The sequence below is a fragment of the Drosophila grimshawi genome, unplaced genomic scaffold, assembly GCF_018153295.1.
Source record: "Drosophila grimshawi isolate 15287-2541.00 unplaced genomic scaffold, ASM1815329v1 contig_311, whole genome shotgun sequence".
In the NCBI taxonomy this organism is placed as follows: domain Eukaryota; kingdom Metazoa; phylum Arthropoda; class Insecta; order Diptera; family Drosophilidae; genus Drosophila; species Drosophila grimshawi.
Window position 1 is genome coordinate 5,011,844 of NW_025063098.1, and position 11,562 is coordinate 5,023,405.

Consider the following 11,562-nt stretch of genomic DNA (forward strand, 5'->3'; position numbering starts at 1 on the left):
ATTAAATTAGTTTCTTTTAGTTGTAACTACAAATTACGAGTATTTTGAACGACAAACCCCAAAATTAACCATGAACAAACTATATGCCCATATACATTTGTATGTCTTTATGTCTTGCTCTTTTTTGTAAATATTTATTTAAAGTTAATAAAGTACATATAAAAAATAAATAAAAAACAAAAAAAAAAAAAAAAAACAAACGGCTTTTATTAATTATTTGAGCAGATGTGCTGAATAAAAGTTCATACTAATAGAACGCATGAGAAGAAAGAAAAAATCTTTAGTCATTTACAATAACACAATGTTTTTTAAGAATACAAATTTAGGGGTTTTCTGTTAATTAACAATACAGTTTAAATTCAACTTTAGTTTATTAGCAATATTTGTTTTAATATTGAATAATCCAAGATGAGGACATGAAGTGAATAAGTATGAAATCGAATACACTAAAAACACTTTTATAAATAAGTCGTGTAATCATCAACCAAATTTATTTAAAATTGAGGAATATTCTTCTCTTAATGTGTTTCATATCTTCAAAAAGTCAGAAAATAATTTGAAAATTCTTAGCTTAGATATTTTAGATAAATATATACAGTCCAAAAAGGTTGAGATTTGCTTAGTATACAATAGAAACAAAAAAGGTTTACGCATAATGAATGCTCATAAAAAGATTATCCATCAAACCATAGTAAAATAGCCATTTACAATAAATCAGCAAGCATTGCCTAAACATTAAATAACTCAACTTGGATAATCGAAAAGCTCAACACAAATTCGATTGTCAGGTCTGTAGTTCTAACCGCTAGCCGGCAGACCAGGAAAGGTCAAAAATAACAAAAACACATAAAGCGCTCATGTAATCGGACACAAATTTAAATATTTTTGTCATTTTGGTATAAAAAAAAATACAAATATTCGAACGTTATTGTTGATGCCTCAAGGGCGCAACGGAATCCGATTGAATTGCATTGCACTTGAAATGCAAAATATATTTAATTAAATAACGTATACGTAACAAAGCGAAATATTACGTATACTTACGGGTATACAAACATATCTGATAACTTGGCAACAATGGCACACAGCACAGTGTCATAAATCTGCTAAAGCGCAAGCACGAAACCAAACTGACGAACTGTCAAACTGACGAACTGTCGAACCACATAAACATAAATTTCGTAAAGATGCAGTCGCAGCTCCCAGCTCAGAACATCATCTATAAATGCCTCTAGCCGATCGGTGTTGGACTGCAGTTTGTTCTGACGAGTGGTGCAGTTCACAGGCAAAACAGGCTTAAGGATAACAAATACAAATACAAGTACAAATACAAATAGAGAAGAGATTACTTTGCCATGCTGGTACACCGCTACGCCACCGTATTGGCAGGTGAGTTAACCAAACCCGACTGTAGCTCAGGGTCGGTTTCGCATATGGGAGACTCAGCACGTAACTCAACAGTGACCGACCCGCCTCATCATTATTAGCACTTCCTTTGGAGCCCACTATTGTTGTTGTTGTTGTTGTTATTGTTATGGGCGTCTGTCTGTCTAAGTTTTTGCTGCCTTGCATATTTACGAGGCATGCGTCTTCTTTTTGGCCGAAAGCAAACAAGCAATCGCAATTCTTGGCAGCCAATTGATGTTGCAGTGCGTTGTTGTTGCACAGTGGCGTGAAAAATACACATTTTGTTGCAAATTAAAATTGTTATTTTTCAATTGAGATGAATTCATTCGATTATTTCATTGGAGACAAACCATTTGTATTCTTAAAAATTATGAAATTAATAAAGTGGCTCAGTCAGTCTGAAAGAAAATACATTGTCTTCTCTAATAATATAGTACTCAAGGTCAAAGTTCAACCTAAATGTGTTGATTGAAATTAATTTTAAAAAATTACCCACCTAGTGACGAACACATTCATATAATAATCTCCACTTGCACCACTGTGCCAGACACCTGAGTAGGAAACTGATAAATAAAGATCGCAATGTAGAGCCGTCCGCGTTTGCTATCAGTTCCAAGAATCGCATCTGGCAACGTACTTGGCCCTAAAATGGACATTTGCCCGCCTCGGTGCTGAAGCTGCGGCTCAGTTGTTTGCAATTTGTTGCGTCGACTGGTTCGAATCTCGGAGCAAACGCCAAATCTCATCGAGTATTTTGCACAATTAGAAAGCTTTAATGTTGAATCATTCACTTCTTGCAGTTCTACTGCTGCTCTGGAGCGGATGTTTCGCCCAGCTGCAGGTGCAGGTGAGTTGATGACCATAATGATTCATACGAATTCAAATTGAAATCTCTCTGTACAGGCACAAAGTGGTTACAACTATGTGCGTCCCGAGCTGGCCACCACTGGAGGCGGAGGCGCGGTTGCAGCACGTCTGCAACCTGGGTCCTATCCCACAGGCACAGCTCTGCCCCTGACGCCTGCGCCTGCAACAGCCTACGGCGCTGGCCTGTTTCCATCGCCAGCTGTGGGCTATACGCCAAGTGGACAGGCAACGACTGCATTTGGCGCTCCAGCCTCTGCATTGAGCAGTACCTCCAATCTACCCAGACGACCAACAGGCACCGGCTTGCAGGGCGCATCTAGTGCGGCTCGTGGCGGCCCCTACGGTCCGCAGCAGCAACAGTATGGCAATACAGCGGGAGCACGTGCTTCCCCTACTTCTGATGATTATAATGATGGCGCCGATGGTGACTATTCGGCCATACCCGGCGTTGCTGGCGTGGATTATCCCATTTATGCTCAAGTGCCGCGCACAAATTTCGATTGCACTCAGCAGCCACTTCCTGGCTACTATGCGGATATTGAAGCCCAATGCCAGGTCTTTCACATATGCGCATTGAATCGCACCTATTCGTTCCTGTGTCCCAATGGCACCGTCTTCAGCCAGGAGACGCTCGTCTGTGTGTGGTGGAATCAGTATGACTGCGTTTCGGCACCCAGTCTATATGCGAATAATGCCTACATCTATGACTATACCATTGGTAGCTCCGCCTCCGTCGCCACTTCCAATGTGAATACCTATCGTGGTGGTGCACAGCCTGTGAGTACAGCATATGGTGCAGTTGCACAGTCCGCAGCCGTCGGCGGCCCTCTGCGTGCCACTGGCGCACCTCAGCTGACAGGCTATAATGCTCAACGTGGCTCGTATGCCACGCCCTCACCGACGCCGACACAAACGCAATCTCTTTATGGCCAAAGCACCATCATAAGACCCGGTGGCGTCGCTGGTACTGTGGCTGCTCCGGGTGCGAACAGGATTGCGCCAGCTGCGGCTGCTGCTGGTTTGGCAGCCACCGCATCGGGCATCTTGCCCGGTAATGCTATCGGTAGCTTCGCTCAGCCTGTCGTTGGAGTTGGCAATCGAGAGTATCTGCCGCCGAACAGCGTTGGGCAACGCCAACAACGCACTCAAGTATAGAATCTAATGAATCCAAGCATCTGTACCCGGTTAAATGGCAATAGACTCAAATGTCCTTAGGCTTAGCATAAATAATATTTACATCCACACACACAAACATACACACACTTAGGAGCTCCTTACACCATCATTTGTAGTTAAACTTAAATTCATATGTATTCAATTCTTATTCTATATATAAATTGCATTTGTTTAAAAAGTTCTTATGTATGTTTGGGCTTTATAGTTACTCTCTTACTTTTATTAGAACTACCACGCGAAAAATCAATCGAAAAAATAATTACAAGAGCACGGGTTATGAATGAAGCGTATTTAATATGCTATAATTAGAAGGCAGTTATTTTTTTTGTTTTAATATATACAAATATTAGAATGGATTTCTATATATTTTAATGATTAAAACCAACAAAATTATTTTTTCCGCTACATGACGATATCATAAAAATAATTTAAAATAGCTTATTTCAGTGCTTGCTGAGTTCACTAAGAAAATCTAATTGCAGCATCTTGTTGCACAAGCTTCGTTTTGTTGCAGCACTCCTTAGCAATTTTCCATAGTGCTGCTTGAAATCTGACCGTAAATACATATGCCTGCCCCGCTTGAGCTTGGGTTCACTCTGCCTTGGCACGGGTATCGTGGGATTGAAAGCCATTTGAGTGCTGTCATACTGTGCAAAGAGTTCATGCGCATTGCTGTCGATATAAAAATAATTGTTTATACATACTCGTATGATGGATGCAGGTATTATATGCAAAATAGTGTTGCTTACAGTTTGCCAATGTCTGTGGGCAGTGCGCCTTCGCCCGAGGCAGGCACTCCGCTAGCTATATGCGCTGCCATGCGACGCACTGTGGGATGATAATGACGCGCCAGCAAGGAGAGCTCATAGAGCGATGTACTCGCCGCATTGCAGAACTCGGGATCATCTAGTTCGGGGTCATAGCGGCCAGAGCCAATTGTGGTATCCGTGTCGAGGAGCGCATCCAGCACTGAGGTCAACTGGAATGTCTGCTTGATGGTGCCCAGCGTGGCCAGGGTGCCATTGTGCAGCAGATGCAGACTGCCCATCAGGAGACGCTTCACAAATGCCATCAGACGCTGCTGGCTCATGTTGCGCCGCCGTTTCACTAACACTTCATCAAGTGTGCGCAGTATAATAGTAAAATCATCGTGATTCTTGCCCGCCTGCACGACCAGCATGTTGCGATAGAAGTGCTGATAGAAGCGTATGGGATCTATGTTCAAGACTTCGCCCTGACCGGAGAGGATAACGAATATTGTCTGGATGCAGTGAAGCTGCTCGCGATACCCCAAATCCTGCTCCTCGAGTATACGATTCAAAACATCAATAAGATCCGCAAAGAACTCCAGATTAATAACATGAGCGAATCTGTTATGAAAGAGAAAAATTAGTTGGCTGATGACACGCCTTGAGAGCCATAAACTTACTCCGCCAGACCCTCAAGGATCGAACTAAGCACACGCGATGTGGGATCATTCTTCAGCACACGGAAATAGATAGTGAAAACCATTTTGATAATTTCTGTCAGTTTGTGGTGTTTGGTCTGTTTGTTCTCCTCAGCCCGTGTCTCCTCCAGCTCCCTGTTCACCTCGGTAAGTTTCTTGCGACGCTTGCGCTCCTTCTTCGACAAACTGAGCAGACGCTGGCGATGCGATTCCAATTTTTTTTGCTTCAATTCGTTCTCCTTTTCGGCATCTAGATTGACATGCTTGATCTTCAGACCCATCATGCAAGTAATGCACTCGACATTCACATTGTTCTTGTTCGTCTTAATCAGATGATTGATTCGTCGCACTATAAATAGCGTCATGTCCAGCTTCTTATCGTTGCTAAAGACCGAACGGAAACATTGATTGACGATGACGCGCATCTTGCCATAGTTGCAGTTGAGCATGTAAACCAAAAGCTGAGCAATGTTCTGAACGTAATTGAAGTACGGATGGGCCATCAGCAGATCGCACATGCACTGCACTGCCACGCTGGCCATTTTTATGGTTTGTGGTGTCTTTTGGCCACCACGTTTATTCACCTGTCCCGTCAGATATTCCAGTTTCTGCAGAAACTTCTTAAACTGCTGCAGGAGCGCCTTTTCAAATGTCACACGATCCAGGGTAGCTTTGCGCACCGTTTGCATCTTTGTATCCACCTGACCCACACGATATTCGGGCAGAATATCCTTAAAGATTTCCGTGACTGAAATAATGGCTAGTTTGCGTACAGCGAACATGTTGGGCACACCTGTCGCTGAATTAATTTCGTCCATTAGCTCGTAGAGCGCATTAAAGTTGCGCATTTTATCCTCAGGTTTCTCCAGAATACCGGAACAAATGATGCCAATGCGATATTTTTGACGTTCGATTTCCTGCTGTCTTGCAATTAGCAAATCTGTGGTGGTTATGAACTTCTGCTTGGGCACAGGGCCGTCATCATTGACCACATCATCGTCGCTGTCCTCAAAGACATCAGCATCGCTTGCTGACTCCGCCTCATCATCCTCATCTTCCGCTTCCTCCACCTCCTCTTTCGCCTTGTGCTTTGGCTTGGGCACATAGTCGACTTCTGTTGTACGCGTTATAATCTCACCATCGCGTGACTTAATCGGCAGCAGATTGACCTTAATCTTTTGCGCCGCCTGTTCCTTTTTGCTGGCCGTCGCGTAGGCCATTTCAAGACCCACCGATTGCTGCTGCTGATCATCCAAAGGAACAGCTTTTGCTTTGCGCTTGCGTTTGTTTTCCTGCAGCAGCGCCAAATCATCGCCGTCCAGCATATCTGCCACATTATCCAGCAGCAGATCGCCGCCAAGATCATCGTCTCCATCCTCATCCGCATCCAGGCCTCTGTGCAGCCCGAGAGACTCGCGTTTGTTGTGTTTCTTGCGCTGCGCTAGATTGTCACGCTTGTGAGCCTTTTGTGAGAAGATGTTTTGGCCCTGTTCCCGCTTGGAGCTCAGTTGCTCACGTTTCTGTTTGTTCTTTTGTTGTTGCTGTTTGCTCAGCGGCGTTTTCTTCGACTTCAAATGCGCGGCGCGCTTCACCGAGCTGATTTTTACCTTTTTCTGCAAGTATCACATGTGAATTGGGTATCATCGAATGTTGAAATGCTTTATTTATTACTCACCGTGCCCATTTTATTTAATTTAATGTGATTAAATAACGTATTTAACTAAATTTCGGCTGGTAATTTTAACGCATTCGAGCACATGGCATGCCAGGCTGCCAATAGAGGTGGCACATGGGTAACGATAGTCTCGATAGGAGGAATATCGGACTGCCGCCACTATTGATAGCATAGCGCCTTCTGTTGCTGTTACAGTTCAGTGTCAGAGTAAGTTTGTTTACATTTCGTCTTGATAATATTTGTTACAATGTCCGACGTTGAGGATGATTATATGTCTGACAAATTTTTGTCGGGGTAAGTAATATTTTAAGCTGCTACCTAGCTGCGTTTATTACCATATAAACTATCACCAGTCTGCAGGAAGTGCGTCCCAGCTTGTTAAACAATCGCGCCAAGAAACGAGAAATCGAGGTGCAAGCAAAGCAAGAGCAAAATAATAAACGACAACGAGAAGCGGTCAATGCTGTTTCTGTAGACAATGCGCGCCTGCAGGAGTCGCTCAACAAGCCGCTGGCTGCTGACAACAAGGGCTTTCAACTAATGGCTAAAATGGGATACAAGGCAGGCAGTAGGCTGGGAAAACAGGCGGATGCTCGCCTGGAACCCATCGGAATAACCATCAAGAAAGATCGTGGTGGCCTGGGCCGGGAGGCAGCCATTGCCGAGCTTGCAGCCAAGCGGCAAGAGCTGAGGCGTGAGCATATGCTACGCAAGGCGGGCATAGAATCCGGTGAAGAAATCAGCACAGAGGCATATCGACGGAGAGCCACTCAAAAGGCGGAGGAGCGCAAGCTAAACTACGACATAAAAAGTTGTCAGCAAACGTGCGAATCGCTGGACTTGGCTGCCGGTGTTGCTGAGCCAGAACTAGAATTCTTCTGGCCTCCCAAGCCTGTAGAACCCATTGAAGAGGCAGAAAGCGATGAAAAGCAGGCGTCGCAGCAAGATGAGGAGCAGGAGGAGCAGTACAGCCCAAGCGAGCAGCTGGAGCTACTGATCAGCTATCTGCGCACTGCCTATACATTTTGCTATTGGTGTGGCACACACTACGAAAGCGTCGAGGATTTGGGTGGTAATTGTCCCGGTTTGACGCGGGACGAACACTAATTATAGATTTAGATTCATTATTTAGGTGTTAGTTTCACAAAATACGTGCACATTTATGTATATTACAATAAAACGTAGTCAAAAAACAGTTATGTATAGCGGTGTACTAGGACTGATTCGGAATTGAGGCATCAAGATTGAGGCTACACGCGACCCTCTAACTTCTGTATAAGATCGTGCGTCTGCTCAATGACACTGTATATGAAGGGCCGTTCCATAGGGTCGATGCGCAGCATATACTTAATAAGATCGTGCATATCCTGCGAAAGGCATAATATATATATATATATTAGATACTCAATTAACATGCATGACCGTATTTGAGCTTTGATCTTGACCTCTGTATAAATTGAATCCTCTGGAATGTTGACATTGCCGCTGAGTACGGCCAAAGCCACGCTATCACCACGTTCGTAAATGGGATCGAAGGGGCTGTTAAAGTAGCACATGGCATAAAGCACGCAGCCAAGACTCTGGGTGACGAAAGAAAGTAAAAGAGTGAGTTGGCTACGAAAATATATTTCTTCATTACTATTCACCCAAATATCGGTGCGCTCGTCTATGGTGCAGTAAGTTTTGACGGTGAACAATTCGGGTGCCCGATAGACAATTGAGCTGCGCTCCTCGGCCTCGTCTTGCAGTCGCTGGGCGTCCGATTGGCCGCAGATTTGCAGGCGTGCCTCCGTCATCGAGCCCAGATCCACAATGATCGGCTCGAAAGAGTCAGACAAACATATGTTGGCAGTTTTCAAATCACGATGCGCCAAGGGTACTGGCTTCGCCTCATGTATAGCTAGCAGACCCTCACAGATGCCCAGAAATATTTGCAATATCTGCGCCTCAGGCATATGATCCTGTTTGCGGGCGCGCAGCTGTAGATGATCCCACAGCGAACCATGCTTGTAGTAAGGCAGCACAATGAACAACGTGCTCGTCGTATTTATCACAATGTCCGCGTGGCCAATCAGCTCATAGTCCACCACGCGAATCACATGCTCCGAATCGATTTTGCGGCAATTCTCGATTTCACGCAGGGCGATATTCTGATCCTCGATGCTGTGGCAAGTGATGCGCTTTATCGCGTAGCAGCGCCGCGTTGCCGCATTCTCCGCCAGGTCAATTAAACTGAAGCCCCTGCGGACAGATAGTGAGAGATAAGATTGTAATATCTGTGTAACGGAAATAATTATGCCCTATATTTGATAGAGAACAATCACTTCTGATATACAGATTAAAGTGAAAAGAATGATAAAGCTGACATAACTTAACATAATTAAAATTGTAAGAAAGTGGTCACTGGGAAATTATAATTTAGTAAAACTAAGATAGTTATTCTCTTCGTGTTCTTTAAACTTAAATTTAGAAAAAGCAACACTTCAAATATTTACAAACTGTTTAAAATTAGATCGATATACATAAGATCCCTACTCGAATGACTACAACAAATACTAGTGGATTATACCACATTAGAAGTTGGTACAGATTATCTGCCAGTCGATCACTCTCTCTTGTCTATTAACTATTTAAGGGGTAACTAACAGTCGATCTCTCATCTTATTTATTTTTTTTCTTTTTACTTTACCCTTGTGCGAGTCGCTCGCGTACTGTGTAGCGGGAACCATTGATGTTGAGTCTTTCTTTGCTGCAGAAGCAGCCACGTTTCACAATAAGCGTCCATCCAATGCTGTGCATTTTGTACTTTCTCTATTTAATAATTTCAAAAACGTACAAAAGTCCGAGCCCAACAAACCAAACTAAAAAACAACAACAACAATTAATTAGTGTCGCGATGAACAGCTGTTGGCAAACACGGGGTCGTTATTCGCAACACATGTAGCATGTTGACTTGGCGTTGCCACCTGATGCAATAGAGCATACTGAGTGTGTTTAACTAATTTTTAAGTAAATTTTAAACGTTTTTTTTTAATTCAATAAATGACAATAACACCGGACGATGCTTGGCAGGATCTTATAGGCATCAGCGCCGATCCGCCAGACATGCGCGACAAATGTGATCAGTGCAAGTAAGTAAATAATGCGGCATAAGTTGCCATATAATTGTATGGCATTTGATTTTGTTTTAGACGCCCCACAGTTGTTTGTTGGTGTTGTGCGCTACCCCAGCCTCCTGTTGCGGTTGCCTCGCAAATTGTGATACTCCAACATCCTGCCGAGGAGAAGCGGTCATTGCGCACAGCACTTATGCTGCAACTGGGACTGCAGCCGGGCAAATGTGTTGTCTACAAGGGCAAGCGTTTCCCCAACAACCGCCACTCAGCAGATTTGCAGCGTGTGCTCGACTCGCCGCGGACACTGCTGTTGTATCCCAGCAAGGATTCGGTGCCATTGGAGGAGATCGATCGTAGTGCAGGACCTTATACGCTGGTGCTCATTGACGGTACTTGGCCGCAGGCAAAGGCCATCTATGCCAGCAGTCCGGCACTGCACCGCCTGCGTCAGGTAAAGCTCATTGCGGTGGGCATTAGCGATTATATTATACGTACACAGCCCACCGAAGGCTGCTTGAGCACACTGGAGACGGCAGCGCAATGTTTAGCGGTGCTCGAATCCCAGCCAGAGCTGCGCCAGCTGTTGGTGCGCCCGCTGCACGCGCTGTGCAAATACCAGCTGGACAATGGCGCCGTCGAGCATCAGTCCAAAGAATTTCTGTTAAAAACCAATCAATATCAAAAACCTATTGGCAAGCGGCTTAGTCGTTTATTAAACTACAGCAACACAGTGTGTGGCAGTTCCCTAGAGTCTCTTGCCCAGAAATCTTGATAAAAGAAATTCGATATTAGTTGATGCTTTGTGCACCTCCTGTGCATATACATATATTTAGTGCATATTAAAAACTATTTGTAATTTTCTAAGCAATGATGGACTTATTTATATATTTTGTGCTATTTAAACCATGGGCTTGTTCCTGGCATCTGTCAAGGCTCGGATCATGCAGCATTGGATAATAACATAGATTCTGATACAGGGATTGACCTCATCCTCTGCAATAATTACAATTGTGAGATAGCCAAATAAATATATTTTCACTCGTTTATCCACTCACTGCCCTGTGCCTCGCAGTACTCAATGGAATCACCGGTTGCTGGCCACATATATTTGCGTACCAAGTCCACATTCAGCTTGTAGTTATCTAGGATGCCAGTCTTTTCAAAGAAACAGCGAATGAAGCACTAGAAAAATGCGTTGAGAAATATATTTATAGAATTTGGATTAGTCACAAACCATGCTGGTTCTATCAGTTTCATCCAATAGTTTGCCCGTGGTATTAAACTGCTGCAAGACAGCTAGGAATACAAATTTAAATGTTAATATGCTACTAGATTACCACTAATCCAGCACAGGACTCACAAAGTGGTGTTATAAAACTTGTATTACAGACATGCACAATCTCATCCATATCAATGTAGCCCTCTTCCCTAGGCACTTGGGTAGTGGTCGATATGTCATCCACATCGCCATCGAAGTTATCGTAGTTTATAATGAATATATCACCATTATCCTTGGCACGGTCGCCAATTGCATTAAGAATGCCGATACTAAGACTCAGAAGGATTAACAGAGCAACAGATATTACAAACTTTGAAAACATTTTAGCAACGCTAGACAGACTTTAGTGCGTAGCTGCAAATACGGAACTCTTTTTATATGAAATCTGTTGCTCAATTAAATAAACAAATTTACACTGCACGCAATATACAGCTACATTATTTATAATGTGAATAGTATTTGCAAATATTATATGCGGATATAGCGTGATAGTAAATTGGTTAATATCAAAAATCTATTGGACACAATGGAAATAAAGACTCAGTTTAAGCTTGAATTTATACATAAGAATGAATTGGTCATTTTCATTGACTAA

General features: G+C 43.4%; 6 protein-coding genes across 6 annotated transcripts; 3 read left to right on the forward strand and 3 right to left on the reverse strand.

Annotated features, from left to right (window-relative positions):
- Positions 1-1,252: 1,252 nt before the first annotated feature.
- Positions 1,253-3,628, forward strand: LOC6564416. Its single transcript, XM_001990297.2, has 3 exons — positions 1,253-1,389; positions 2,208-2,254; positions 2,311-3,628. The coding sequence occupies exons 1-3, from the start codon at positions 1,356-1,358 to the stop codon at positions 3,427-3,429; spliced, it is 1,200 nt and encodes a 399-aa protein (XP_001990333.1). The 5' UTR covers positions 1,253-1,355; the 3' UTR covers positions 3,430-3,628.
- Positions 3,629-3,729: 101 nt separating this feature from the next.
- Positions 3,730-6,670, reverse strand: LOC6563436 (nucleolar complex protein 3 homolog). The gene is made up of 4 exons (XM_001990296.2): positions 6,573-6,670; positions 4,880-6,510; positions 4,200-4,820; positions 3,730-4,122 (listed from the first exon to the last, which is right to left on the reverse strand). Exons 1-4 carry the CDS (start codon positions 6,579-6,581, stop codon positions 3,894-3,896), a joined length of 2,490 nt encoding a protein of 829 aa, XP_001990332.1. The 5' UTR covers positions 6,582-6,670; the 3' UTR covers positions 3,730-3,893.
- Positions 6,671-6,814: 144 nt separating this feature from the next.
- Positions 6,815-7,771, forward strand: LOC6563435 (G patch domain-containing protein 11). The gene is made up of 2 exons (XM_001990295.2): positions 6,815-6,866; positions 6,926-7,771. Exons 1-2 carry the CDS (start codon positions 6,820-6,822, stop codon positions 7,677-7,679), a joined length of 801 nt encoding a protein of 266 aa, XP_001990331.1. The 5' UTR covers positions 6,815-6,819; the 3' UTR covers positions 7,680-7,771.
- On the reverse strand, positions 7,708-9,483 carry LOC6563434 (serine/threonine-protein kinase 16). Its single transcript, XM_001990294.2, has 4 exons — positions 9,262-9,483; positions 8,219-8,813; positions 8,018-8,152; positions 7,708-7,939 (listed from the first exon to the last, which is right to left on the reverse strand). The coding sequence occupies exons 1-4, from the start codon at positions 9,369-9,371 to the stop codon at positions 7,823-7,825; spliced, it is 957 nt and encodes a 318-aa protein (XP_001990330.1). The 5' UTR covers positions 9,372-9,483; the 3' UTR covers positions 7,708-7,822.
- Positions 9,484-9,511: 28 nt separating this feature from the next.
- On the forward strand, positions 9,512-10,547 carry LOC6563433 (tRNA-uridine aminocarboxypropyltransferase 2). Its single transcript, XM_001990293.2, has 2 exons — positions 9,512-9,703; positions 9,764-10,547. Exons 1-2 carry the CDS (start codon positions 9,615-9,617, stop codon positions 10,458-10,460), a joined length of 786 nt encoding a protein of 261 aa, XP_001990329.1. The 5' UTR covers positions 9,512-9,614; the 3' UTR covers positions 10,461-10,547.
- On the reverse strand, positions 10,512-11,315 carry LOC6563432 (general odorant-binding protein 84a). The gene is made up of 4 exons (XM_001990292.2): positions 11,049-11,315; positions 10,923-10,984; positions 10,744-10,870; positions 10,512-10,681 (listed from the first exon to the last, which is right to left on the reverse strand). Exons 1-4 carry the CDS (start codon positions 11,287-11,289, stop codon positions 10,587-10,589), a joined length of 525 nt encoding a protein of 174 aa, XP_001990328.1. The 5' UTR covers positions 11,290-11,315; the 3' UTR covers positions 10,512-10,586.
- Between the last annotated feature and the right edge of the window lie 247 nt (positions 11,316-11,562).

Bases quoted from the DNA above. Each gene is read 5' to 3' on its own strand.
- LOC6564416 (XM_001990297.2), top strand. From the start codon at position 1,356: ATGCTGGTACACCGCTACGCCACCGTATTGGCAG. The intron at 1,390-2,207 runs GTGAGTTAACCA...CACTTCTTGCAG, and splicing joins CTACGCCACCGTATTGGCAG to TTCTACTGCTGCTCTGGAGC. The intron at 2,255-2,310 runs GTGAGTTGATGA...CTCTCTGTACAG, and splicing joins TCGCCCAGCTGCAGGTGCAG to GCACAAAGTGGTTACAACTA.
- LOC6563436 (XM_001990296.2), bottom strand. The intron at 4,821-4,879 runs GTAAGTTTATGG...CTTTCATAACAG, and splicing joins ATCCTTGAGGGTCTGGCGGA to ATTCGCTCATGTTATTAATC. The intron at 4,123-4,199 runs GTAAGCAACACT...TTATATCGACAG, and splicing joins CCCACAGACATTGGCAAACT to CAATGCGCATGAACTCTTTG.
- LOC6563435 (XM_001990295.2), top strand. From the start codon at position 6,820: ATGTCCGACGTTGAGGATGATTATATGTCTGACAAATTTTTGTCGGG. The intron at 6,867-6,925 runs GTAAGTAATATT...AACTATCACCAG, and splicing joins TCTGACAAATTTTTGTCGGG to TCTGCAGGAAGTGCGTCCCA.
- LOC6563434 (XM_001990294.2), bottom strand. From the start codon at position 9,371: ATGCACAGCATTGGATGGACGCTTATTGTGAAACGTGGCTGCTTCTGC. The intron at 8,153-8,218 runs GTGAATAGTAAT...TTCGTCACCCAG, and splicing joins ACGAGCGCACCGATATTTGG to AGTCTTGGCTGCGTGCTTTA. The intron at 7,940-8,017 runs GTCAAGATCAAA...TGCCTTTCGCAG, and splicing joins AGGATTCAATTTATACAGAG to GATATGCACGATCTTATTAA.
- LOC6563433 (XM_001990293.2), top strand. From the start codon at position 9,615: ATGACAATAACACCGGACGATGCTTGGCAGGATCTTATAGGCATCAGC. The intron at 9,704-9,763 runs GTAAGTAAATAA...ATTTTGTTTTAG, and splicing joins GACAAATGTGATCAGTGCAA to ACGCCCCACAGTTGTTTGTT.
- LOC6563432 (XM_001990292.2), bottom strand. From the start codon at position 11,289: ATGTTTTCAAAGTTTGTAATATCTGTTGCTCTGTTAATCCTTCTGAGT. The intron at 10,985-11,048 runs GTGAGTCCTGTG...TTGTATTCCTAG, and splicing joins AAGTTTTATAACACCACTTT to CTGTCTTGCAGCAGTTTAAT. The intron at 10,871-10,922 runs GTTTGTGACTAA...GCATTTTTCTAG, and splicing joins AAACTGATAGAACCAGCATG to TGCTTCATTCGCTGTTTCTT.